Source organism: Babylonia areolata, chromosome 11 (genome assembly GCF_041734735.1).
Source record: "Babylonia areolata isolate BAREFJ2019XMU chromosome 11, ASM4173473v1, whole genome shotgun sequence".
Classification (NCBI taxonomy): domain Eukaryota; kingdom Metazoa; phylum Mollusca; class Gastropoda; order Neogastropoda; family Buccinidae; genus Babylonia; species Babylonia areolata.
In genome coordinates, this window is record NC_134886.1 from 11,396,019 (window position 1) to 11,420,967 (window position 24,949).

The 24,949-nt window shown below is 37.8% G+C and overlaps 2 protein-coding genes across 4 annotated transcripts in view; one reads left to right on the forward strand and one right to left on the reverse strand.

Moving 5' to 3' along the window:
* LOC143287523 (calmodulin-binding transcription activator 2-like) overlaps nt 1-15,990 on the reverse strand; it is a 63,612-nt gene extending 47,622 nt beyond the window's left edge. The window contains exons 1-7 of the mRNA XM_076595569.1: nt 15,834-15,990; nt 12,778-13,016; nt 11,681-11,748; nt 10,706-10,841; nt 10,030-10,101; nt 8,951-9,095; nt 1,584-1,630 (exon numbers count right to left, since the gene is read on the reverse strand). Coding sequence (XP_076451684.1) covers nt 1,584-1,630; nt 8,951-9,095; nt 10,030-10,101; nt 10,706-10,841; nt 11,681-11,748; nt 12,778-12,924 — 615 coding nt within the window. The 5' untranslated portion in view covers nt 12,925-13,016; nt 15,834-15,990. The remainder of the gene's footprint in view (nt 1-1,583; nt 1,631-8,950; nt 9,096-10,029; nt 10,102-10,705; nt 10,842-11,680; nt 11,749-12,777; nt 13,017-15,833) is intronic.
* A 312-nt stretch (nt 15,991-16,302) lies between these two features.
* LOC143287524 (dnaJ homolog subfamily C member 11-like) overlaps nt 16,303-24,949 on the forward strand; it is a 29,872-nt gene continuing 21,225 nt past the window's right edge. For all 3 annotated transcript variants that reach the window (XM_076595572.1, XM_076595570.1, XM_076595571.1), the window contains exons 1-5: nt 16,303-16,380; nt 18,083-18,212; nt 21,729-21,802; nt 23,856-23,957; nt 24,443-24,522. In XM_076595572.1, the coding sequence (XP_076451687.1) occupies nt 16,309-16,380; nt 18,083-18,212; nt 21,729-21,802; nt 23,856-23,957; nt 24,443-24,522 (458 nt within the window). In that variant the 5' untranslated portion in view covers nt 16,303-16,308. The remainder of the gene's footprint in view (nt 16,381-18,082; nt 18,213-21,728; nt 21,803-23,855; nt 23,958-24,442; nt 24,523-24,949) is intronic.

Consider the following 24,949-nt stretch of genomic DNA (forward strand, 5'->3'; position numbering starts at 1 on the left):
GATACTCAGAGACAAGTGAGGGGAATGATTATACAACTCTCAGCAAATTATTAAACTAAAGTGAAGTTTGCAGAAGAGAGAGGGGGAGGTGGGGGGGTGGGGGGGGGGAAGGGGGTTAGTATGAATTGGTGTTCTTGTTCTTTTTGGAATGTGAGAGCATAGTATCTATCTGTCTGTATATATTAATATAAAGTTTCACAGCTATCGAAGCAGAATGCAACTAGAATATCAGACTTTTGTGTGATGTTGAATGAAATACTCATTTTATGGAAAAAGAAACCACATTTTTTACTCACTTATTTAATGCTCACCGAGTCTGTAGCAGACGACGCTAATGCTGTCCCGAGCACTTCCGGTTTTAGACCCAGGTAATATTTTGCTTACTAAGGCAAAAATCAATCAAATATTAGTAACTGGAATTCATGGGCTCTGTTTTAACATGTCCATTTTTCATTCTGTATCAATAGTTTTTGTGTCTTTTACTCAGAAAAAAATAAATCGTGTTCACATTGCGAAAACACCAAGCTGCTCAGTTACTGACATCGACCAAAATCCTGATTCAAAGAATTTCAGCTCAATATTGTGCATGAAAGTGCTAAAGACATTCGTTTTCAAAAATAATATAAAACTTACCGACAAAACTTCAAGATTTTCTGGAGAAACAATGCCATTTTTGTGTTAGATGAAGTGCCGCTTTCCTGTGTCAAATGTTGATTGGGCCGACGCAACTGACGAAGATGGGTACCTGCTTTTGAATCGCTTGAGCAAATTGCTCATGGATAAAAAATCTTAGTTTCGGATACAGTTGAAATCAGCAGAAAATGCTCTTTACCGCTCATACAGTATCACGTAGGGTCAGATTTCTTTTTCGAACTGCGCCAGGCGTTGAAAGATAGCCGAAAAATTCCCTTAACTTTGCGCTCAGATCTAACTACCCTACTTCGCCCAAGGCTTGGAAAAAAGCACACGAAAGTTCTCCTTGAACTTTCGCCTTTCACGGCTCCCAGTTTTTCAAACAGTAACCAATGAATGGAAAAGAACGGATGCAATTTTTTCCACTATGTGGTTGAAACTAACTGTGTCGCGCTCAGAAAGACGCCGGCCGCCATTGAACAAGGATCGCTATTTCGCGTTACAGTACACTTCTTTTTCTTCCATCCACAAACTAATTCACGCATTGCATAAAGCAAACACAATAAAAATTAACAATATGGATGAAAAATAATTATTTCATTTGGATAGTTTTTCACAAAATGAAATCAAATTTGAGAAAATGCGCTTCAAAATTAGTCAAATTTTTAGGCGTTCATAGGTTTCCCGGCATCGGCCGTGGGGGCTGCCGCTACCTATTTCAACTAAATCACATGGTATCCCTTGAAATTTGTTTTCAAAGCTGCCAAAGCCTATTTGTTGCTACAAGACTTCCTCTCAATGATGTTTGCTGCAAAAGCGTATTTGTTGCTATAATTCCTATCACTGATGTTTCTCAATGCACCTTCAAAACCACTTGTTGCCAAAAACAAGACATTAACCTAAATCACACTCGTCGCTGATAATACAATGTCCTAGAAACAGTGACAAACCTTTTGATCTTGGTCAGGGTTGAGCTCGCCTTGACGATCGGAAGCCACTGAAACACATCCAAAAATAAAATCAGCTCCAGTTTCTTTTCTCCTTTTCTGCTTTCCCCCTTTGTTTTAAAATTTCATTCATCCTTTTATTTTTTCTTTGTCTTTGTGTTTTTTCTTTCATTCCTCTTTCTTTTCTTCCTTTCTTTCTTTCACCGTTTTTTTTTTTAATTTTAAATATTTTTTTTTATATACTGTACTCCTTGTTTCACAAATAGGAAATTAAGAGGTGTGATCTGTTGTGCTTAACTCATTCAGTAGCAAAGAATTTTGTATTAAAAAAAAATAGTGCTCTCCCCTTTCCAAGGAATTTTGAGGACTCAGGGGGTAATAAATTAAAAAAAACCCAAAAAAACAAAAGCTATAGAAGATACAGAACCAAAGTAAAGGTTTCTGTGATGGAAAATGAATACGGATTCTGAATCTGAGCTTTTTTCTTATCCAAGATAAACACCCGGTCCAGCACTCAAGCATATCCTGGTGGGGAGGGGTAAAAATCCTGGTTCCTGGTCTGAACAGAAAACGAACACCAAGACACTTGCAACCTAATCAATCAATTACTAGGTCGGTCCGCGGCCACTGTGGCTGTGGTTAACAGCGCAGTCCAGACCCATAATTTGACCATTTTCAACTCGCTCGTTTCACTACCAAACTTAATTAAATGACACCAATCTTATACTGGAATAAAGTTCATTCTTTCATCTATCTTCCTGTGGTATCTGTTTTTATCATTCGAGTCAAACTGGTATATGCCGGACGTTCAAACACAAAGGGTGTCGCGTCGATTTTTACTGTGGTGACAGACTCCGCCGTGCTTGCCGCGCGAGCAGAATAACATGTGTGTCACTCGATCGTTTCGCGCTGCATTGTTTGGCCACTTACAATTTAGAAACTACGTCATTGGAAAGCCAGGATTCTCACGTTTTGATTGGTTAGAAATTTGTTGGGGTTTTCATAGAAAGTAGATCTGAAAGTCGCAACGAAAGTGTGAGACTAATGTTTGCGACCCTATAACATACGAACCAGTGTTTCAAATCACGAGCAAATTACAAGAAAAGAAAGTTTAAACTATGCACTTTCAAGTGCAATTCATGGCTTTTCTATAAAGAAAGAGTCTCGAACGCGCTTTGGAAGAAAAACGAGTGACCGATTTCGGATCCCGCAGCGCTGCTCGACCATGGCGGCGATCGAAGCCGTCTGCTCGTCATCATCGTTTGAAGAATGGAAAACTCGCCAACTTACAGGTTTGTAAGCAAATTTTTTTTCAATATGTTTATTTTGAAAATAAATGTAAATCATATTTTTTACATTTTTGTGGGTTTGGATGAATCCTAACAACTTTGCTTCAGCAGTGTTGATGTGTAACTGGGAACAGTAACACTTCGTCAGTCACGTTATTTTTTTAGCACAATATTGATCTTTTGTTCAAAAACTTACCGCGATCGACAGCTGTATCTAGAAGATGAAGTGTCAGATTATTCAGTAATTTTTTGTTGTACACGGGTTTTGAGTTAGTGAGGGCGGATTGATGGATAAATATTGTGACCGACGTCGGACAGCATGGGAACACGTGTATCTTTCCACTTCTGTTCTGATCGTCAAACGCCAAGACAAGATCACGCGTTTGTGTGTGTGCGTGCGTGCGTGCATGCGTGCGTGCGTGCGCGCATTAGTATGTATGTTATATGCTAAGTGTGTATGCACAGAGTTAGTGTCTGTTGAACTTATGTAGCATGCATACATGAGATTGCCTGAGTATGGATAAGTTTGTGTGTGTGTGTGTGTGTGTGTGTGTGTGTGTGTAAATGATGTAAAGAATAAATAACTTACATGAAATAAGTTTAAGATATGTTGTTACATAACACTTACATAAATTTAAGTGAAACCATTACAGTGGAGTAGTAATGAAATTAGTAGATCATGTAGCAGTGCACATTCATCACACACTCATGCACACACACATATAAATGATATATATGCAAAAGCATCCCAGAAATAAATATTAAAAAAAGTATTTTAAAACATTATAGCTGTCTCAAGTTTCATGCCTGTGTATTTCAGATGATGATCAGTATAAAGCCTTAAGGGCGACTATTGCACACAGTGGACGAGGAAGACCACCATCAGCACCCAAGGTTCCATTCAGCAACAAACTCTTGATGCAATTAAATATGTTAAAGCATCAAGAAAACAAAACCTGGGGGGAAATGGAACATTTTCTACACAAATTGTTCCCAGAGTGTACCTTTCCACGTGTGGTGTCAATAGTTGAGCGCACTGTTAAGGAATTCGGCAAGTGTGAAACGACCAGTGGTGCTGAATGTTTTTTAAAAGAAAGGAAAGATTCATGCATCTTCCCTGGCCCCTCCTGTCAGAAGTTTGGAATTACACGTGCAGATCTTTTCAAAGGAACTGTAGAGGACCGTGAGGCTTTACTCAGTTGTCCTATTGGTCTTGTGTCTGAAGTATGTCACTTGGCTAGGATGCAGAGGATAAAGGATGCAACATTGTATAAATGGCTTGGACACCTGGTCAAAGATTTGCCACCAACCCAGCAGCTCAAATTAAAACTGGGGAGGCTCAGAGCAGATGAGGTTCGCCTTCGTAAAAACAGAAGTAAACCAGGGGGAGAGAGTGCACTTCAAGATTTTTTAGAACTTCCTTTTGAAAGTGCAGAGGTCATCAGAGACAGCAGGAAGAAGCAAAAAACTGTCGAACAGCTACCTCCTACTTCAGACCCAGAGCCAGCATGCAGCAAAGAAAAAAATGAGGACATTATCACACAGGAACTAAGAACAACGACAGAGGAGGTGTCATTTCTTAAAGCAAAACTGAGTGAAAAAGAAAGGGAACTGCAAATCAAGGATGCTGAAATGACTGGACTGAAAGATGTGCTTAAGGACAAGAAAGAAGAGGTGAAAAAGCTCCAGATAGATGTGGACAAGAAAGACAAACAACTTGTTACCAGCCAGCGATGTATCCGAGCTCTAAGACAGCAGGAGGAATCCCTCAGAAAGTCATTGCAAGAGAAAAGGAAAGAATGTGTCGAGCTTCGCAAAGCCAATCTATACACTCGTTGTATGCGTCTGAAAAGGAAGGTGAAAGAGACTAAAGAACAACTTGCTCAGTTGCAGCTTGTAGAGAATGAACTCAGAGAAGAAAAAATCAAGAAGCGGAAATACCAAATACATGCATGCCAAATGACAAAGAAAAGAAGAAAAGCAGAAGAAGACCTGAGTGCATCCCAAAAAATAATTGAGACACTTCAAAATTCTCAAGAATATGAAGAAGGGACATTGATACCAGAAACACGAAATGCTAAGGGGCATTTTACAGAAGCTGTGGTGCTGTGTGTGATGGAATTGTTGGGTGAGTGTGAAGTACCAGCCCGCAGATGCAGCTGTGTTATCCAGACTGTGGCACGCCATCTTTTCAAAACAATTCTCCCAGATGACATGCTACCATCCAAAACTACCAACCTAAGGTTTGCAGACCAGACGCATGCTGTTGCCAAGCTGCATGTTGCTGAAGAGATAGCAACAAAGAAGTTCGATCTGCATACCGATGGTACATCACGGAACAGCAAGAAGTATGTTGGATTCCAGGTGACACTTGAAGACAAGAGAACACTTGCCTTGGGATTTGATGCAGTTGCTCATGAAACCACACAAACTCTGCTGGACCTTGCCCTCAGCAAACTTGAAGAGCTCTCCTTTCTTAAATCACCAGAAGACTCGCAGGCACAGCTGAAACAAATGCTCAAGAATATTGTCGGTGTAATGACTGACCGAGCTGTTAAAATGAAGTCCTTTGGTAAGCAACTGGAGGAAAGGCGTGAGGCTGCATGTGAGGGACCAGAAGAGCATGTGAAACTGGAGTTTCTCCATTGCAATGCCCATTTCTTGCTGGGGCTATCTACAGCAGCTGACAAGGCTCTGAAAGAAGTTGCTGAGGAGAGAAACCTGAATGGCCAGCTGGGCAGAGAAACCCTTCCTGCTTTTCGGTTTCACAAGTCACAAGATTCTTCAGCCTGCAGGTTTGTGTTGTGTCTATCTGCCTTCCTCTCTCCACATTCCACCCCCTCTCCTCACACTTGGTCTCTCATTCAGTCCTCCTTTTATACTGTGTGTGTGTGTGTGTGTGTGTGTGTGTGTGTGTGCATCAGTTGTGTGTGTGTGTGTGTGTGTGTGTGTCATTCTATGAGTGTGTGTGTTCTGTGTTTGCTTAACAATAATAGCATATACAGGAGTACAAACTCTGTGTTTGCTTAACAGTAATAGCATATACAGGAGTACAAACTGAGAAATGGCAAATTTCAGAATTATGTTGGCAAATAGTAATAAAAACACACCACTCTTAGTTTACTGATCATATCATTGGATGTTTCTCAGGTTTGTGAGGATGGCATGCGACACTCTTGGTCCCAGAGGTGACGAACAGTGCGGCTGCCATCAACTTTGGATCATGTTCTGCAGCAACCTCCAGGAAAAGCCAAGTGCTATCACAAGCTTCCGTGGGAACAGATTTAATAATTTGTTCTCTGCAGCTGCAGGATTGATCCATCACAGGTACGTACATGTTACGTATGATCTGATATGAACATTTCATTTATTCTAAAATCTATATATGCACATGAACTATTTATTTATAGGTAACTTCTTCAAACCCAAAGCTTTGTAAACAGATGCATTTATTGCAGTACATTTGTCATGTTGGTGACCATGTTAAATTGATCTCTTTTCAGGGACGATATCATCCAGTTTTTCAGATGCAGGCCCCTCTCCAACTTAAAGCAGACATCTGTTGAGGCTGATGCCAAGTGTGATGCTGTGAACACCATGGTTCTTGGACTGGCTGTCATGTATATATACATTACTGGTCCCTTTTGGAACCTGGTCAACAGCAACATCCACTACCTTGACCAGCACCAGTTCATCCAGCCAATGCACAGCTGTTTGAAGGTGTGTGTATATGTGTTTTTCTTTTCTTGTTTCCCTTACCAGTGACCCCCCAAAATGTGTATGCTTGTTTCTGTTATTTACTTGAGTTTCTATTGCTTTCCCTGAAAACTCTGTGTCTTGAACATGACTTATGTTTCATTGTTTGTATGTTGCAGGAACTTGCAGCACATCCTGATCTATTGATCAGTGACGTCCCTGATGACTTTGAGTCAGTCAGACTGCAGAACACACTGGTTGCTGACTCTGTTCTTCAGGCTGTGGCAAATGTCTCTGAAGATCACAAACCGCTCCTGCTTGCTGTGTTTAAAGCTGTCGCTAAACACTTTGTGCAAGTGGTCGAGCGCCAGCTTGGTGATTTTCTCCCTGATGGGAAGTATGACAGACCCCCAACAGAAGAAGCCAGACAGCGTATGCAGCACTGTCAGCTGACAAACCTACTTGGTGAAGCCTGCTTTGCTGATCTGGACTACTCCATGTTTAAGAACAGAGGAGCCACTCTTCACCATCACTCCACTGCAAACATGGCCAAGAGAAACAGGCCAGTGTCCAGCTGGTTATTCTCAAAGTCAGCAGAAGAGAGGTTAAAGCTGATGCAGCAGTCCAGAAAGCTGGGCCCAGAAATGCGCCTTGCAGACCGGCAGCAGCAGCTTCTTGTTCTTTCCCAACTGCAAGAAGCCATGGAAGTGGAGGAGGAGAAAAATAGACAAAAGGAAAAGAGGAAGCTGCAGATCAGACAAAAAGTAGCTGATGAGGTTGCAGCACTTGGAGGCCCGTGTCATTCGCAAACTGATGTTGAAGCACTCCTCCAAAGGTTTGACTCAAAAACAGACAAAACGAATGCAGTCAAAACACAAATCCGATACCTGCGAATCCTCTTACAGGTCACCGATGACAGGCTTCAGCTGAGTAACCTCTCCCTAGAAGCCATGTGCCGTAACCTGTCATCATACCTGGAGGACCAGTATGGTGATCAGGAACAGCTGCATGGACCTGATGCGGATATCTCACTGAGAGAGGAGATACCTGAAGATGACGAGGATGAAGATGTAAGTGAATATACCGATGCCCCATATGTCTTCAGTGCTCAGGGTCAGACCGTGGCTGTCTTCTATGATGAAGGCTTCTTCACTGGCCAGGTGCTCCAAGTACACAATGACAACAAAGCAGACATCAGCTTCATGTTGCAGAAAAACAACACCAACATCTTCAGATGGCCCCAGTCTGACAAAATCAACACTGTAGAAAGCATCTATGTGTTTTTCAGTGACTTCGACCTGATTCCGACGAACAGAGTCTGGAGTGTGCAAGAGGAGCAATGGAAAACATTGCAGACGAAATGGAAACAATATATACACACATTTTGTTAATTGATTAGGCTTAGTTGTCCAAGTCAAAGACTTCTGTTATGTCAGATATGCATATTTACAATTACTCTGGTGATATCTGACAGCATAGTCTCATCATGATTGTAAAAAACTTGCTCATTTGTTACTAAAAAACCATATACTTTATGACTGTTTTCATTATTATCTGCATTTCTGATAGCATTAAGTCTTCAAAAAAACTGTATTTTACATGCTTTTCTGAACATGCACATATTTGAAATGTTTTTGTAGCATGAAAACTTTCTGAGATATCAACATTATAAGTCGGCATGTTATCACTGTGAAATCAGGCCATTCGACACTTGACAAAACTGAATATTTTGCTATTTTGGAGGCACTGTCTCTCTCAAAGCATGTTCCTGAGTAGGCCAGAAAAAATTCAGCATAAACTAGGTATTGGTGGTACCAAGTACAGCAAAGAACAGTGTGGTAAGTCTTCATCTTAAAATTTTATGACAGTCTAAAAATAGCAATTTGTTAAATCTGTCAAAATGCGTCATTTTTGCACATTTTTAGATGCCGTTTTCTTAAAAACTACTGGGTATAATGCAATGAAAATTTGCATGTGAACTTAGTTTTTTATGTTCTTTCCAATGGTGTAATTAGTTTTTAGATATGTTGAAGTTCAAAATTTAAGTGGTCCTACCTACAATTACTTCTAGGCCATCGCTCAACTACCATGTAAAACAACAAGACCTTCCGATGTTTTCTGCGCTAAAAAAAGATGCAATTACACGACCACTTCTTGACTTTTCTCCATGACATATGGACTTCAGGAAACGAATGATGAGCGCCCAGTGGCAGCCGTCAGTCGGCTCTACCCAGGTAGGCAGCCTGTGGTGCAAATGTCCCTGTGTATGTAAAGCGCTTAGAGCTTGGTCTCTGACTGAGGATAGGCGCTATAGAAGTATCCACATCAATCAATCAATCAATCACTTTGCGATCAATTTTCTCTGAACTTTTCGCAGCCACTTACACATGGGCCTGAGCTGGTCCACCAGTTCTTCCTTGGTCCACTCCTTTTTGCGCATCTCTCCCGACAGGCTGGGCACCAGGCTGGGCTTGGGGTTGTTGGGGGGGTTGGGCACATTCAGGTAGTGCACCAACACCACATGTGGGTTCTGCAACACAGTTGGTGCCTGGTTATCTCACAATCACTGACTGACAGTCATTCTCTGGTGATTTTTAAACAGTTTGTAGCTGAGTGACTCAATTAGCTATTTTGTAGTCTTTCTCAAATAATGGTAAATGCAGGTGTTTTGTTTTTGTTTTTGTTTTTTCAATTCTTAAAGTTTTTCGAGATAAAAATGTATAACCTTTTAACTAACTTTTTCACACACACAATCCCCTTAACTATTGTTTTTGCCAGAAACTCCAGTGGTCATGCTGTTTTAACTTTACTTCAAAATAGAATAGATGACTTTCCAATCAACTAGTAAGCATTCATTCTTGTATAATTCCAACAGTTTGTGGTGGTTACTAATTGTTATTTACCTTGCAGTCATTCTCAGATAATTTCAAAACAGACTATGGATGGTTATCAGCCATGCAGTTAATTCTTTATTTAAAATACACATGCATAATCATCTCATTTAAAAAGTGAAATTCTCTATCGATAACAAGACATATTTCAAATATGACCAACTATTTTTGAAATCATGGCACATCATTCAGCACTCATTGCCTGTTTATGAATCTTGAATGTCAAGAAAAAAATCAAAGCTAGCTGAAAAACTTATATGTTATAGTAATACAATTTATCATATTATGTCAATATTATATAATAGAAAAGAAAAAGATCATTAATCATATCAAAAAATGACACAACTGCAGAAGTATATGTATTACACAACAGTTAAATAATAATTGACACTCTTTTTTTGGTACTGAAGCCGAGGTATTTCCATTCATAAAAAAATCTATACATACACATTACATTTTGCAATATCTGGTTTAAAAATAAACTAAGATAAAATGCTAATGGTACTGACTGGACACTGAAAAAGACAAAAACCTTCAGATTTTTGACAGGGCAGTCTATGTAATATAGAGTACCTGTAACAGCCAGTAGCAGCGTCTGTGAAAAGTTGGCAGAATAGCTGAATGCACATAGGAGCCGTAGATACACTGAAAATATAAAAAATTGCTAACATACAGCAAAATCACAATAATCTTAATAAACAGAATCTACTCGGCATAAATAATACAATTCAAGGTACTTTACACATACCATAAGCAAAAACCAAGTAAACAAAAAACTTAGTAATCAGTATGGACAAAGGAGAAAATAAATGAAAGAAAACATTATAGATCTAATGTAAACTCTTTTTATTAGACACTGATTCAGCTAACAGGATTTTTTTTTTTTTTAAACATCAGTAACGCATGCTTGCAGGTCAAGTCTTAATGCAAGGATATTTTGTGAGGACTGATTTCTGACATCTTATAGTCTAAGAGATTACAGAATATGTGGGTGGGGGGAGGGAGAGGGAGGGCACAAGGGTTGTGTGTGTGTGTGTGTGTGTGTGTGTGTGTGTGTGTGTGTGTGTGTGTGGTTGTACGGCTGTGTTGTGTGGTGTGGTCTGGTGTGGTATGTGTGTGAGAGAGAGGAGAGAGAAAGAGAGAGAGATAGAGAGAGAGAGAAAGAGAGAGAAAGAGAGAGAGAATGCAAATGCAAATGCACCACTATTTGTGCATGCATGCATTCATGCTTGCAAAGCCACATCCATACCTCCACTCCTTTGACTTTGAGCTTCATGTGATCCTCGCGGTTGGTTTTCCCATCCCTCCGTTTCTTCCAGCAGTAGCCATCTCGTCGGAACATGACCTTCTTGCGATTGTACATCAGCAATGACCCACTGGGAGGCCTGGCATTCCCAAGACAGAACACAGCATTGATATTACACTACTATACATCAGCAATGACCCACTGGGAGGCCTGACATTCCAAAGACAGAACACAGCCTCAGATGTATTTCCTTCTAATATTTACTGTGCACTTCCAAAATTATCTTGCATTCCAAGCAAGAACACTGCCTTACATATTACACTTGGAATGAGCTCTTTGCTTTTTCACATTTCTGCACTCTGTTCTGTCAAGCATAGCATTAAAATATACCTCTTTCCAAATAGCTCCTTTCTTCCATCCCTCTTCAGTGTCTTTGGCTTTCTATTTATAGTGTTTATAAGTTTTATGTTTCATCCCACAGAATCAGAACTGTGCATGCATGTGAATGACTGGTGTGTAAGCGCTTTGATTTGTCTCTGTCAAGTTCAGCACTGTATATACATACTTTCATTGTTTACTATCTTCTTCAGTCAATTATTATGTGCACACTTTAGAAATCAACACTTAAACAAATAGTGGAAAACATCACACATTCCAGATTTTTTCAACTAACTTTTTTTCTTTTGTGGTTTACCCTCAAGCTTAACATGTCCTCTCTAAGAGCCAAACTCAACAAACCATCCCTACAAATAACCTGCAAGAACTGTGACAAAAACATGCACTCCAGCATTTAAATGCTATATATTGAAAAAAGCATGATGTGACTAGTGTATATTACACAGTAAGCATAGAAGTATCCCTGCACATAATGCTCTGAAACACAAACATACATGCATACACCCTTTCCCCTCTCATCACACCCATGTATATTCCTATTGAGTATTGTCCTCAATGCTACAGCAAGAAAAACAACCTTACCGAATCCTTGGTTTCTCCAGGAGCCATTCTTTGTGTCGATCAAATGCAATCAGGACTGATGCAATTTCCTGCAATAAATCATAACTAGTTTTAGAAAAACTTCTAAAAATGTACAGAATTCTTTTTGTGTTTGGTTTCCCATTTTCATACACATTGACCCAAGGATTAACAGAAATTTATTGTATGCCTTATTTATTTGCACAGAATCTGTTGAGAAAAGTAATCATGTCAGTGAGAGTGACTGATTTTTGTAACAGTGAAAAGTTTGCAGCCAGGACCCAGGGGCTGTTTAAGCAAAGAGGACATCTTAATACCTAAACATAGTAAAATAAAAAGTGGGTTGGGGAAGGGGCCAGAAAATTTGTCTATTACTCTATATGTCAACACAGAAATCAGTATGATATGATGATATACTTCTATCCATACAAACAGTTTTATTATTATAATTTTTAAAATTTCTTACCTTCTAAATAATTTTTTTTCCATAATAATCATTTATCCAAAATATTACTTCACCCATTTTCACAAACTTCATTTCATATTTCACTGTAACTGTTCAACACATCTTGCCACCACTGGAAGTTGAAATGCTATCCTCCCCACTGACTCATGTGATGCACTTTCATGGATTATTTTCTGTCATCACTGAGAGCATGATGTGCGATGGCTGACTGTAATATTCAATATTTGGTTAATACACATTACACTACAGTTTCTATTGTTCTTTCACTTAAGAAAAATGATACAATAAACAAAATCATGTGTTATCTGAAGGGCTGCAAGATAAGACCTTAAATGTGAGAGGAAACAAGTTTGCTCCATATTGTGATTTGTATGACTGCCTTAAGATCTGGCATGGAGAAGTACTGAATCTTGTCATTGTGGATATTATTTTGTTGTCCGTGTGTTCAACTAAAATGGTTAGTCATCGATCCGTATCATTTGGTCTGCCCTAAGTTCAACATTTCTGTCACAGAAAAACATAAGGCAGAGACAAATGCCTTACTATTTACATTAACATAGTGGTATCCTTACATAACAGGCTTGATATCAATGAAGTCTACAAATTACTGACCCTTATTTACAATGACGCTCACCTCATTGGTGTTCCAACGGTTGAGAGAAGGAGGCAGCTGTGTGGCAGGAACAATTTTCTGGAGCTGCTCTGGCAAGTCCAGCTTGGGGGGTTCTTCATCGTCCTGGTTGCTGCCTGGAGGTGGCTGACCACTTGTCTGCCCCTCCATTCTACTTTTCACCTTCTTCTACTTGATCATTGCGCTGGTTTCCATCTTTGTAATGAATCCACTTGTTTCAGTAACTGATTAGGTAAATGATCCTGAAACAGCAATGAAAAGGAATGGTAAACAGCAAACCTGCAGACTGAAGGGTTAAGTGTAATACTTTTTCTATACTTGCAAATTTTGAATGTGAAAACATATGCCTGACAAAAAATATAAATATAACTTCTAAGCAGGCAATGGTCATGCCAGTAATGTGTTAGCTATCTCATGGCATCTGTAAGCCTAAAATTACATTCCTACTCACCTGTTTAAGAGTGTGTCACATTCACTGCCACTGACCATACTTTTGCTCACTCAGTTACTGAGTAGTGACTCAGTAATCTGGTGTGTGTGTGTGTGTGTGTGTGTGTGTGTGTGTGTGTGTGTGTGTGTGTGTTTGTGTATCTGCATGTGTGTGTGTGTGTGTGTGTGTGTGTGTGTGTGTGTGAAGATTTTATTATAATATACATTCAAAGTTGTCATTGGACTGGTGATTGATGTTGTAGGCTAATTGATTCACAAAAAAATTATGAACTCCAAGACAATATCCAGTTTTCTCCTTCCAAAAGAAAAAAAGTTTTTATGCATTTACACTTTTGCCACTTTCTCAGTATGTTAAGTTATAAATCCATAGTGCTCATAGTCATAAAGCACCCGCATTGTTAGAAAGTTCTATTACTTGTCTAACTGATAACAATGTAAGTCCTTGAAGTTAAAAGCTAAATTAAATAAAATATTTGTATGAGCTCGCACCAATCAGAAAATACTGCCCATTGTGTCACTCTATGTGTTTTACTCCTCTCCTAGCCCCAGTATTCCCCAAATCTTAGGTTTTGCTGCCTGAGTCAGTAGGACTACGAGTATAAGAGCACATTATAGCATTCTACTGCAAGTCTTAATAGTTTTTGCAGTAATATTAATAATGCATATCATAAAATTTAAAAAAATAAAAATAAAAACAATTAAAAAAAATTCAGCTGCACAGAATTCTAAACCAATCACAACTCAAGTACTGATGTTATTCCTCTTAAAATAGTAAAATCAGGTCATGTTGCTATTCCTCTTAAGTTAGTAGTAATATTTCTTCAACACGATCAACATTACCTTGAACAATGACAAAAAATAACTAAGCATGTATTATTTCACAGTTACAGATGCAGCTATAGTAAAAATGCATCAGCAGTTTTGCAGCATTCAATTATTGTCAATTTACTTCTTTTTTTTTAATGTAAATTGAATATATCAGTAAATGAAATATAAATGATTTACTCATTTCTATATGTGATAGTCAGTCCTGTCCGATTTCTATATATGATAGTCAGTCGTGTCCGATTTCTCTATGATAGTCAGTCGTGTCCGACTATGACCATCAGAACAGCAGAGGAGGCAACTGCTGTTCCGACTATTAAATAAGTTTATTAAATAAGTATGTCACATACTGTGCTGTCTCCATTTCTCATTCCTTTCTTTCCAATGACATTCAGCTATATAATTATAAGCCATGCAATCTACAATATGCATAGTCTTTGAATCTGTTTTATGCTTTTGTGCATTAAATCTTTTATGTTTCTTGTAAAGGGCTTTGAGCCCCCTTCCAATCCTTCCATTTGAATAATTTATAATCAAATGCATAACAATTAACATCCACAAAATCCTTAACTCTGACCTTTCACTAAACGTTTCAGTTAAAAATTTTATGACTATGTTTGGGTTCAATATAAAACTACAAAATTATAAAATTCAAAGACAAACTTTATGCGCTAACGACATTCTGTTATGGTAAATCAAACACTAAAACACTGGCTTAAACTGTCTCATGGTTGCATGCACGATGATGTTGGCCTTGTTCTAACTGAACAAGAAATTTGGTGAAGATCGATTTTTACCAAAGTTTATCATAAACAAAGTCCAAGCTAACAAATAAAGTTATCAGGCAATGACCACAACAATGAAAAAGTAACCAGACATTTCTCCTCTTCAGCAATTTGATCCTGCAGATTCTCATCCCTTTATGATGTTTATCTGTTTATTGGTCTATGTCCAATGTCTGGTGTCAAGATACACCGCTACACCCCTATAAAATATTGGGCGGAAAAGCCCAGATGTAGAATTCAATTTCCTACACAAAAATATAATTTACTTTCTTTCAATATTTCGCAGTTTATATGCAAGAATCTTTATTTATTACCCCTGTAAGACTAAGGAAAGTACACATAGGACTGACTGGTGCCTGAAAGGGAAACAAACACATGGAACACAAAAGCAGACTACTTCAAACAGACATGTATCTCAATGATGAAAAGTGTTTCAAATTCTTAGTACAATGTCAAATGCTTATTTGAAGAAAGAACTTCATTATGCTCTTGTAGCTTGTTCCTGTCATCACTCATGAATTCATGTCAAGAACCAGTATCATGAGAATAAAATTTCTCAGTCTGAAAGAGTTTTTGAATGAAAATAAACACTCCACATAAGTTTTCACTACAACAGTGAGCTAAAAATACTGAATATGTGAAATTGACAATGCACACAAACACACACACGGGTGTGTGTGTGTGTGTGTGTGTGTGTGTGTGTGTGTGTGTGTGTTGTGTGTGTGTTCATGTGTGTGAGCGCGCATGTGTACTCATGTGTGTGTGTGTGTGTGTGTGTGTGTGTGTGTGTGTGTGTGTGTGTGTGTGTGTGTATCTATGAAAATCAAATCAAAAAGTCAACTTAGTACTGATGGGTGTGGTACCATGCGTATCTAATGCTCTGCTGCAAGAGCAGACGGTTGTCATGATGGTATAACGCCATTAAAACGACATTCAGTGTTGTTAATTTCCAAGTAAACTAACTAAATAAGCCATGTTTATTCGAAGACAAAATGATACCTGTTGTTCAATGCTCAAACCTTCACCAATCCATTCCTGTCATCGAAAAATAAAATCCAGTGGACAGTCACTTAATCACTGCTGCCAGAACATAACTTGTTTCCACTCAACGAATCAAGCATGTTCACTACTATTGATTTCAATGGAACTTTTATAAAATCACACTGATTTAACAGAGGAATGATCCAGGTCTACTTGCTGTAGCATTGTCACTGCCTGTGTTACAAAGCTTTCGACAAAATCGATGCATAAAATTATCGAAATCGTCTCAGTACCTTTCTCTCAGATAATGCCAAATTTTGATTGCGCATGCGTAGTCGGAAATAACATTAGCAATTGTGATAATAACGACTTTTTATGTATATGTGATATGAAACATTTATTCATGCTTAAGAAATGTCAAAAAACTTAACAAAGACGTAAATAAAATAAATCAATACCTTATCTAATTACATCATTTCCGCTGCCGGTAAATATGGCGGCGTCCTTGGAAGAAGATGATTTTCTTGCCAACGACTTTTATGCACTGTTGAACGTTAGTAAGGAGGTATGTCTGCTGCTGAAGCAAGTTTTGATGCGTTCATTGAATTCAGATTGATTTATGATGCGAGTGACATCTAATAATTTCTTTTACACGAAGTGCAGCGACTGCGACATTATTACACGGTCACAATGTGACAAACCATCTTCATCATAATCATTCATGGTCAAATGTTGCTTTGTTGCTTGATGTCATTCATTTTCGTTTAAACTTTTTTTCTTTTCTTTTTTTTTCGTTTTTTTTTTTCAAATGCGTGATTTGACATGCCAGAACACATGAGCGCCATTATTTCCTTTGAATTTGACTGCAAAGCACACACTGATGGCCAAAACTGAAACAAGCCATGATGAAATCGTACTGTTTGGTTGCTTAATGCACTACTTCCAGTAGTAATACAAATGCATTTTACGAAATAAATTGAAAAAAGAAGACAAAACATTGAAACAATATAATTTTCCACACCAAAGCATAAACTAGTTATGTAAAAACTAAAATGTTATTTTCAATTGTTGCTACTTTCAGTTTCATTTTCAAAATTTCAAAAGATTTGGTTATGACCCTCTCATTTGCATATGATCTGTTGGGAGCTGTGGCTGGCAAACTCACCCACAACCATTAACTAGCTGCCTTATCATTGTTCCATTTGGAGAAAGCCTCTCGTCATAAATAGCATATGGAATTATACCTCAGCAGCTTTACTTCAATATATTTTTTTTAAGGCTTAGATGTAAAAGCTAGATGTTTAACTGAAGCATGTGTTCACACACTTGTGCACATATACACACATTTAACTATTTAAAGCGTTGGCTTTCAGTTTGAGGGTCCCAGGTTGGAATCTCTGTAACAGTGCCTTGTGGTTAAAGGGTGGAGATTTTTTCAATCTCCCAGGTCAGTAATATGCAGACCTGCGAGTGCCTGAAACCCCTTCATATGTATATGCATGCAGAAGATAAAATACGTATGTTAAAGATCCTGTAATCCATTTCAGTCTTCGGTGGGTTATGGAGACATGAAAATACCCAGTGTGCATCAACCATGACAGTGTCATCAGCAAATCGATGTTAGTCATGTGGCAGAAAGAAGAGGTTATACAACAATATATGTGTCAGAAATGAGCAGAGATTGAAAAATTGCTGTGGTAGACCTCATTGTCACTAAATTGTACTCAACCAAGTAGCATGGGTGTATTCAAAATTACTTGCTTTGGAAATAAATAACTGGAATTGGGAATGAATTTATCAGCAATTAACTTTCAAGACTTTTTTGTTGTTGTTGTTCTGGAGAGATGATCACTTTTGAAATTAAAAAAACAAACAAACACAAGTAATGATAGTGATTCACATTCCTCTGGATGGATACCCATTGTTTCATTTAATCAGTGGTTATAAATATAATTCTTATCTGTTTGTCACGTTGTATGTCACCATCTCTGCCTCAGTGTATGACTGACAGATGGAGAAATTTGAAGAGTGGATGTACACAAGAAGGTAATTCTTCAGTTAAGTAATTCAGTTTGTGTGATGATATATTGATGTTATGTTTTAATTGGTATGATAGTTTCAGTTTCAGTAGCTCAAGGAGGCGTCACTTCATTCGGACAATGGTATGATGGAGTGGATGTAATTTCAGAAGCAGCTTTTATGGGACATTATGCGCATGATACACTACAAGGACTAAGAGTGCATACATTTTTTTGTGTATACAATAGGCATCCACAGAAGAAATCAACAATGCCTTTCGACGTCTCAGCAAGATCTACCATCCTGACAAGCATCTGGAGGCTGCCAAGAAGAAGGCAGCAGAGGAAATGTTCAACCAGCTGAAGAGAGCCCATGAGAGTCAGTTTCTGTTCTGTACAATATCTGATCTGCACTGCACTGCTCTGTATTTTAAAAAAAATATATATATATATATATTTTTTAAGATGTTTCTGTATCTATTTCCTTTTTCTTTTTTTTTTCTCCTGATGGTTGAGGACAGAATATGTTATTAGTTACAATTTTATTCAAATACTGCTGGGGCTTTTATTGAAGCTCTGAGAATATGTTATTAGTTACATTAAAAAAAAAAAAAAAAAAAAAAATGCTGCTGGGGCTTTTATTGAAGCTCTGTGAATAGAGATTTTGTCTTGTCCCTTTCTTGTCTCTGTCTCTCATTGGATGTCTTTCTGTCACTCTGCCTGCCTCTTTCATTCTGTCTCTTTTTTTTTCTCTCTTAAAAGTCACCTTTTTCATATAATTATATTACTCTTTTGTCGCAACAGATTTCTCTGTGTGAAATTCCGACTGCTTTCTGTGGGGAAAGCATGTTGCTACAATGAGAGCGCTAGCTTTCTTTTCTTCCTGACTTCAAGTTTATTTGTTTTTTCCTATGAAAGTGGCTTTTTCTACCGAATTTTGCCATGGACAAAGCTGTTGTTGACAGGGTTTGTTTACCTGAACTAGGTGCATGCAGCACACTGTACCTCAGTTTATCGTCTCGTCCGAATGACTAGCGTCCAGACTAGCACTCAAGGTCTAGCAGAAGGGGAGAAAATACTAGCAAATGTGGGATTCAAACCAGTATGCTGAGATTTTTCGCTTCCTAGGCATATGCATTACCATTAGGCCAACACTCCCCTTAATGTTAATTAAGTGGGAAATGACTAATTTGCCTTAATTATGTGTGAGCACGTGAAGTTATGACATGAACTATTGAGAATGTGTGAGGCAGAAAGAGGACATAGAAGGCATTGAAGTTATGAACACTTGGCTAGAATGCATTGAAACTGTTTAAAGATTGATCTTCATGTGGGGAAAAAGAATTTCAGGGAAGGTTTGCATTGTGAAAACATTTCTTGTGTCATAATTAGTTTATTTTATGCAAGTCTTGCTTATAGTTTATTTTATGCAAGTCTTGGTTATAGTATACCCAGTAATATTTGATCAGAAATATATATTATTTGCTTTTCAGATTTCTATGGAAAAAACAGACTGTAATCGGAAAGCCTTTGAAAAGATGAAAAGAGTGTTGCTGTTCGGTGACATCCACAGTGGTGGACTGAAAATGTTAAATCTGAAAAATAAATCATGTTTGCATTTACAGGAGCCAAACACGAGAAATTGTAATTTACCCCAAAACTAATATCTAGCAAATTCAGATCAAATTTTGATTACTTCAAATATTGATAGCTGCCATTTTACTTTAATTCAAATATTAATAGCTGTCATTTCAAAGGATTACAGTTGGTAAAATCATATTTCTGGAGAACTATATTAAAAACATGGTTGGATAATAACAAATGGGATATTTTATGGTTGGACAAACTTTGTTATGGAACAACAATCATGTTATTTTCAAGTCAACATATATTCTTTAGAGTATGGCTTAACTCACTCTGGACGATGGAACGCTATAGCATTCCTGACATAAGGTAGCATTCCGGACAACGGAACGCTACAGCGGTTTTGACAATTAAAATTTTTTCCACGTTTTCCTCATGGGGTAGCATAAAAATCACAGCTACACCAGGCATTGCGAACTTGTCAAGGGTCGAACGGAAAATTTTTTCGTGACGTTCCGTAACAACACACTCGCCAGCTAGCCTTTGAGTTTGGATCCCCACATGATAAGGTAATCTGCATACGTATCGAAAATGGTGTCGCAGGCGATACAAGTGGAAAGTTTTGGAGCAAACTAGATCACGACAGTGGCTTTTTGCTGCTGCTGAAGTGATTGAAATGCTTCAAACTGTTTCAACATCATCAAGGCTGATGTAGACGTTGAATAAAGTAACTGCAGTGAAGAAAGCTACCAGCAAGAAGGTACTGACATTGACTCAAGCTTCTGAGGGCTGTCAAGAGAGGGAGGTGGGTGGGCATACACACAACATGAGGAGAGGGGTCAATGGGTCAAGTTCAGGGAGTTTCATTCAGTTGTGTTTTGTATTTTTTGTGATTTTTTTCCTAACCCTAACAAATGGGTTATCTGCAGGGGAAAGCAAGGGAGAAAACTATTCATCCGGAGTGAGTTAAGAAAGGAATGATATCTCAACTGATGTTATAAGTCAACACAGTATTGTGTGTTATGAAGATATTTGTACAAAACTTGGAAACTCACCTGGCAGGATATTGGAATGTAAATTTGTAATGTGTTTTATAGTGCAATACAAAATTATCTTAAAAAATATTCTGATTTACAGAATATTCAAAATTACAATTTAGAGAAAATGGTTTCATTTCATGGAAAAAATGTACCCTTTTTTGTGGCAAAAGCTGTAGGAAAGCTCTAGATAAAGCGAAATGAATTGAACCTTGCTCTAATTTTTGGCACAAAAAATCTAATTATCAGCTTGACAACGAAACATGGTTGCTAGATTTTCAGTCAACACAAAACAGTAACTCAGTTCTTCACTGGAAAATACTCCACAAAATAAATCTTACATAATATATATATATATATATATATATATATATATAGTACTGGATAAAATGAAAGAGACAACAGCAAATGCTCAGAGTCTGATTGCATAGATGTTGTTGATGTTGGAGGGGAAACACACACACACACACACACACACACACACACACACACACATAAATACTTCATCCATGAGAAGACTTGATCAATAATTAGATAAAGTATTATAGATGTGCAGTTTGGTCATTTTAAATATTCAGAAAACTGATCTGAAGAAATTAAACCATATTACATTGATTGCAAAAATGTACGCAAGCACCTTTAGAAAAACTAATTCAAAAGTGCCTTTTTCTGTAGTATTTGAAAATCATATATACATATAGAAATATCTAGCTTTATTCATAAACCACATACACACATGAACATTACAAATAAGTTTGGACTGCTTTTTTTAAATAGAGTTTAGAAATGTATTTATTATGGGGGGAAAAAAAGAAGTGATGTCAATAATGGTGTGTCAGTTGTGGTATAACAGTAATATCCAGTAATAATGTATCAGTTGAGTTGAACCACTTGTCTCTAGTAATGATGTGTTACATTTGGCTATTTGGATGTTATATTAAGTCAGCTATTTCCAGTATTGATGTATCATTTTCTTTTTTTGTCAGAATTTGTGATGGCCAGTAAAGAAGTATAACTGGTGTGAAACCACTGATGTCCAGTAAAGGGGTATAGCTGGTGTGTAAAAAAATGTTTTGAACACTGACACTGTTACAGTGTGTAAGTTCCACAACAATAACAACAACAAACAACAAAAAACAGTTGTGGATTTATTTTTCAAAGCTAGTTCAGGTTGGAGGAAAGGACTAACATAAGGTGTCAGCTTTATTGTCATTATGTTAGAAGAATCAGTTTTACTCTTCAGCTTTATAGATTGAAATACTTGTTCTTTTCAGTTTTAAGTGACAAACACAAAAGAACAATATACGACACCTATGGAGAAAAAGGCCTGGAAACAGAAGGGTTGGAGGTGAGTGTCATATTAAGCATTGGTGTATTAAACTACAGTTTTATAAATTTTAGACACACTCTCATAAGTCCCGTCAGGGCTGTAGGAAGATGGCTGGACTATGTCATTGTAAAGACATAACATGTAATGAAATGAAAGGGTCAGAAAGCTGTTGTGCAGTCAATGAGAGATTGAGATTTTAACTGAGAAAACAATCACATTATTTGTATTTCTTTTTATCACAACAGATTTCAATGTGTGAAATTTGGGCTGCTCTCCCCAGGGAGAACGCGTCACTACACAACAACAGCCACCCATTTTTTTTGTATTTTTTCCTGCATGCAGTTTTGTTTTTTCTATAACAGTGGGTTTTCTACAGAATTTTGCCAGGAACAACCCTTTTGTTGCCATAGGTTCTTCTACGTGTGCTAAGTGCATGCTGCACACGGGACCTCGACTTATCGTCTCATCCGACTGACTAGCGTCCAGACCACCACTCAAGGTCTAGTGGAGGGGGAGAAAATACCGGTGGCTGAGCCGTGATTCGAACCAGCGCACTCAGATTCTCTCGCTTCCTAGGCGGACGCGTTACCTCTAGACCATCACTCTGGTTATTATGTGCTTATGCATTTGCTTGATGTACAGATTGGAAATGAGGATAATTCTGGAACAGGAAGAGAGAACAAAAACTGGAAATGATGAAAAGTCTCCATACAATTGGTAATCAAAGATAGGCACATATGTCTCACATTTGGTTTATGCTAGTGTCTTGTGCAGAGACTGAAAGAGAAAAAAATTAAAAGATGTTGTTTTTTTTATTGATGGTTGGATCATCTTGTATAATGAATAAAAAGTATGAGATAATGATGATGATAATAAAATAATGGTAATCATTAACATTAAGTCATATTTTATGCGCTTTTTCTCTGATACAGTTTAAATTGTTTTATTTTTACATAACAAAATTCAGTCAAAACTTGAAATGATTAAATGATATAATAAATCAGTTTATACACTCCAGTTCATACACATTTCAAATAAATATCATGACACCACTCATCCCTCTCACTCTCCTACTCTCTCTCTCTCTCTCACACACACACACACACACACACACACACACACGCACACACACAGAAAGCTAAAAATCCTCAGGATTAAAACTGTAACTGTAGCCCATTTTGAACACTTTTCTTCACAAATTTTCGACACTGATCAGTTGTCAGTGGTATCTCCTTAACTTCTCCATAAATATTATTTCTTAACCATTTTATGCAAGAAGAACCATGTAAAACACAATATGCTGGTCTCATTTTTTTTATTTAGTCCCAAGACTTTTTAGTTTTACTTTCACACATTTTTATTTAGATGAGATCAAATGAACTAATCAGCTTATTTTATTTGTCATGACACTGATTTTTGTTTTTGTTTGGGGTGTGGGGGGGTGGAGGGGGATGGGGGAAGGGAGCATTGATGTGATGACATTGGAGATGTTTGAAAAAATGATTTTGTTGCAATGGTGAAGTATATTCTCCTTTGTTGTTGTTGTTGTAAGTATGACATTTTGCCTGTTCAAATAGGTTTTTCTTCAGACTTCAGCAAAAGATATGTCTGTTTCAGTTATTGTTTTGGTGCACCCAGCATATTCTGCTATTCTGCACAGTATTTATTGGTTGAACTTTTCATGATTCCTCTGTGAGAACACTGCCATGACATGCTGAATTGATGATCTGTGATGAGAGAAAAAAAAGCAAACAAACCTTTCCATTGAAAGGTACAGGGTTCACACCTTCATTACAAATGCTGGTGCTCTAACTACAAAGCCATTTCTATTATGTCATCTATGGGTATTGTTCATGATAACATTTGTCAAAATAGTAAACTGAAAACACCATTTGATTCAAAAAAAGAAGGAAAAAAAAGCAAGTTGTCATCTGAAATGTGCTGGACAATTTATCTGAATAGTGGATGCTGTCTTTGAACCCCAACCTGCTGAAGTTTTATGTGTACAATGTTCATGTATTAACTGATGTGACAGGATAGAGTATGGTTATGTTATGGTTATATAATGCAGGTTATATCACGGACCAAATCCCCAGCTGAAATTATCGCAGAGTATGAACGCCTTCAGAGAGAGAGGGAGGAGAGGCGGCTGCAACAGAGGACCAATCCTAGGGTAGGTGTCTCCTATGTCCATCCTTTACCGTATTGCTTTGTTCTTTTTCTCTGTGCTATGTTTGGTCAGGGAATTCCTTTTTTTCTGGACTGGAATAGCTATTTTTTGCTGGGGAGGGGTGGGTTGGGGCGGGGGGGGTTGGTTTGGTTTATAGAGTTTTGGGGAGGAGTTGTGGGGGTAAGGGGGAGGATGGAGGTGTTAGCTTTGTCAAAAATTAAAGGAACATATGGTGTATTGCAGCATGAAATAGTAATAGTGCAGGCGTGATATAACAATAGAGCTGCTTTAAAAAGATACCATGGCACTGACCTTGTAAAGATTATCATTGGATAATACTGTTCTTTTAATTCAATTGACATGTCTGAAAGGAAATTGTTTGGCTAATAATGTGTCATCAGTTAAGATGAGACACTTGTTTATTGTCTGATTTGTTTACATCACATGACAATGAATCTATTGTCTTGTTTGTTTTTCTGTCCATTTAGGGCACAGTTAGTGTTGGCATCAATGCTACAGACCTGTTTGAAAGCTATGGGGAGACTGAGGAGGAAGAAATATACTACAGGTTGGTCTTGTAATAAATATAGTTATCACTTTATCAGGCTTTCACAGGTTTTTTTAACCTTGCTGTACTTTACCACAAAGAGAAACAGACAAAGAGTACATTGATGCACCACTATCACAAGAAGCAAATTTCTGCATTTGATCCAGTTGCCATGACAGTCATGGACTGATGACTAGGAGGATGCACATTCCAGCCCGAGTATATGTATTTTTCAGATCATGGCTGGCTTCTGTGTCCTCAAATGGGCAGGTTCAGACCACACAGTTGAAAATTATCCGCTTCATTGATGCATCTTGGGTAGTGTGCTCAAATTTCCTGACCAATATTGCAAGTGTTTGTCTTTCTTGGGCCTGGTTGATTCCAAGACATGAAAGAAGCATAGAGCATGACTTTGGCACATATTCTCAAACTGGAGTGGACCTCCACA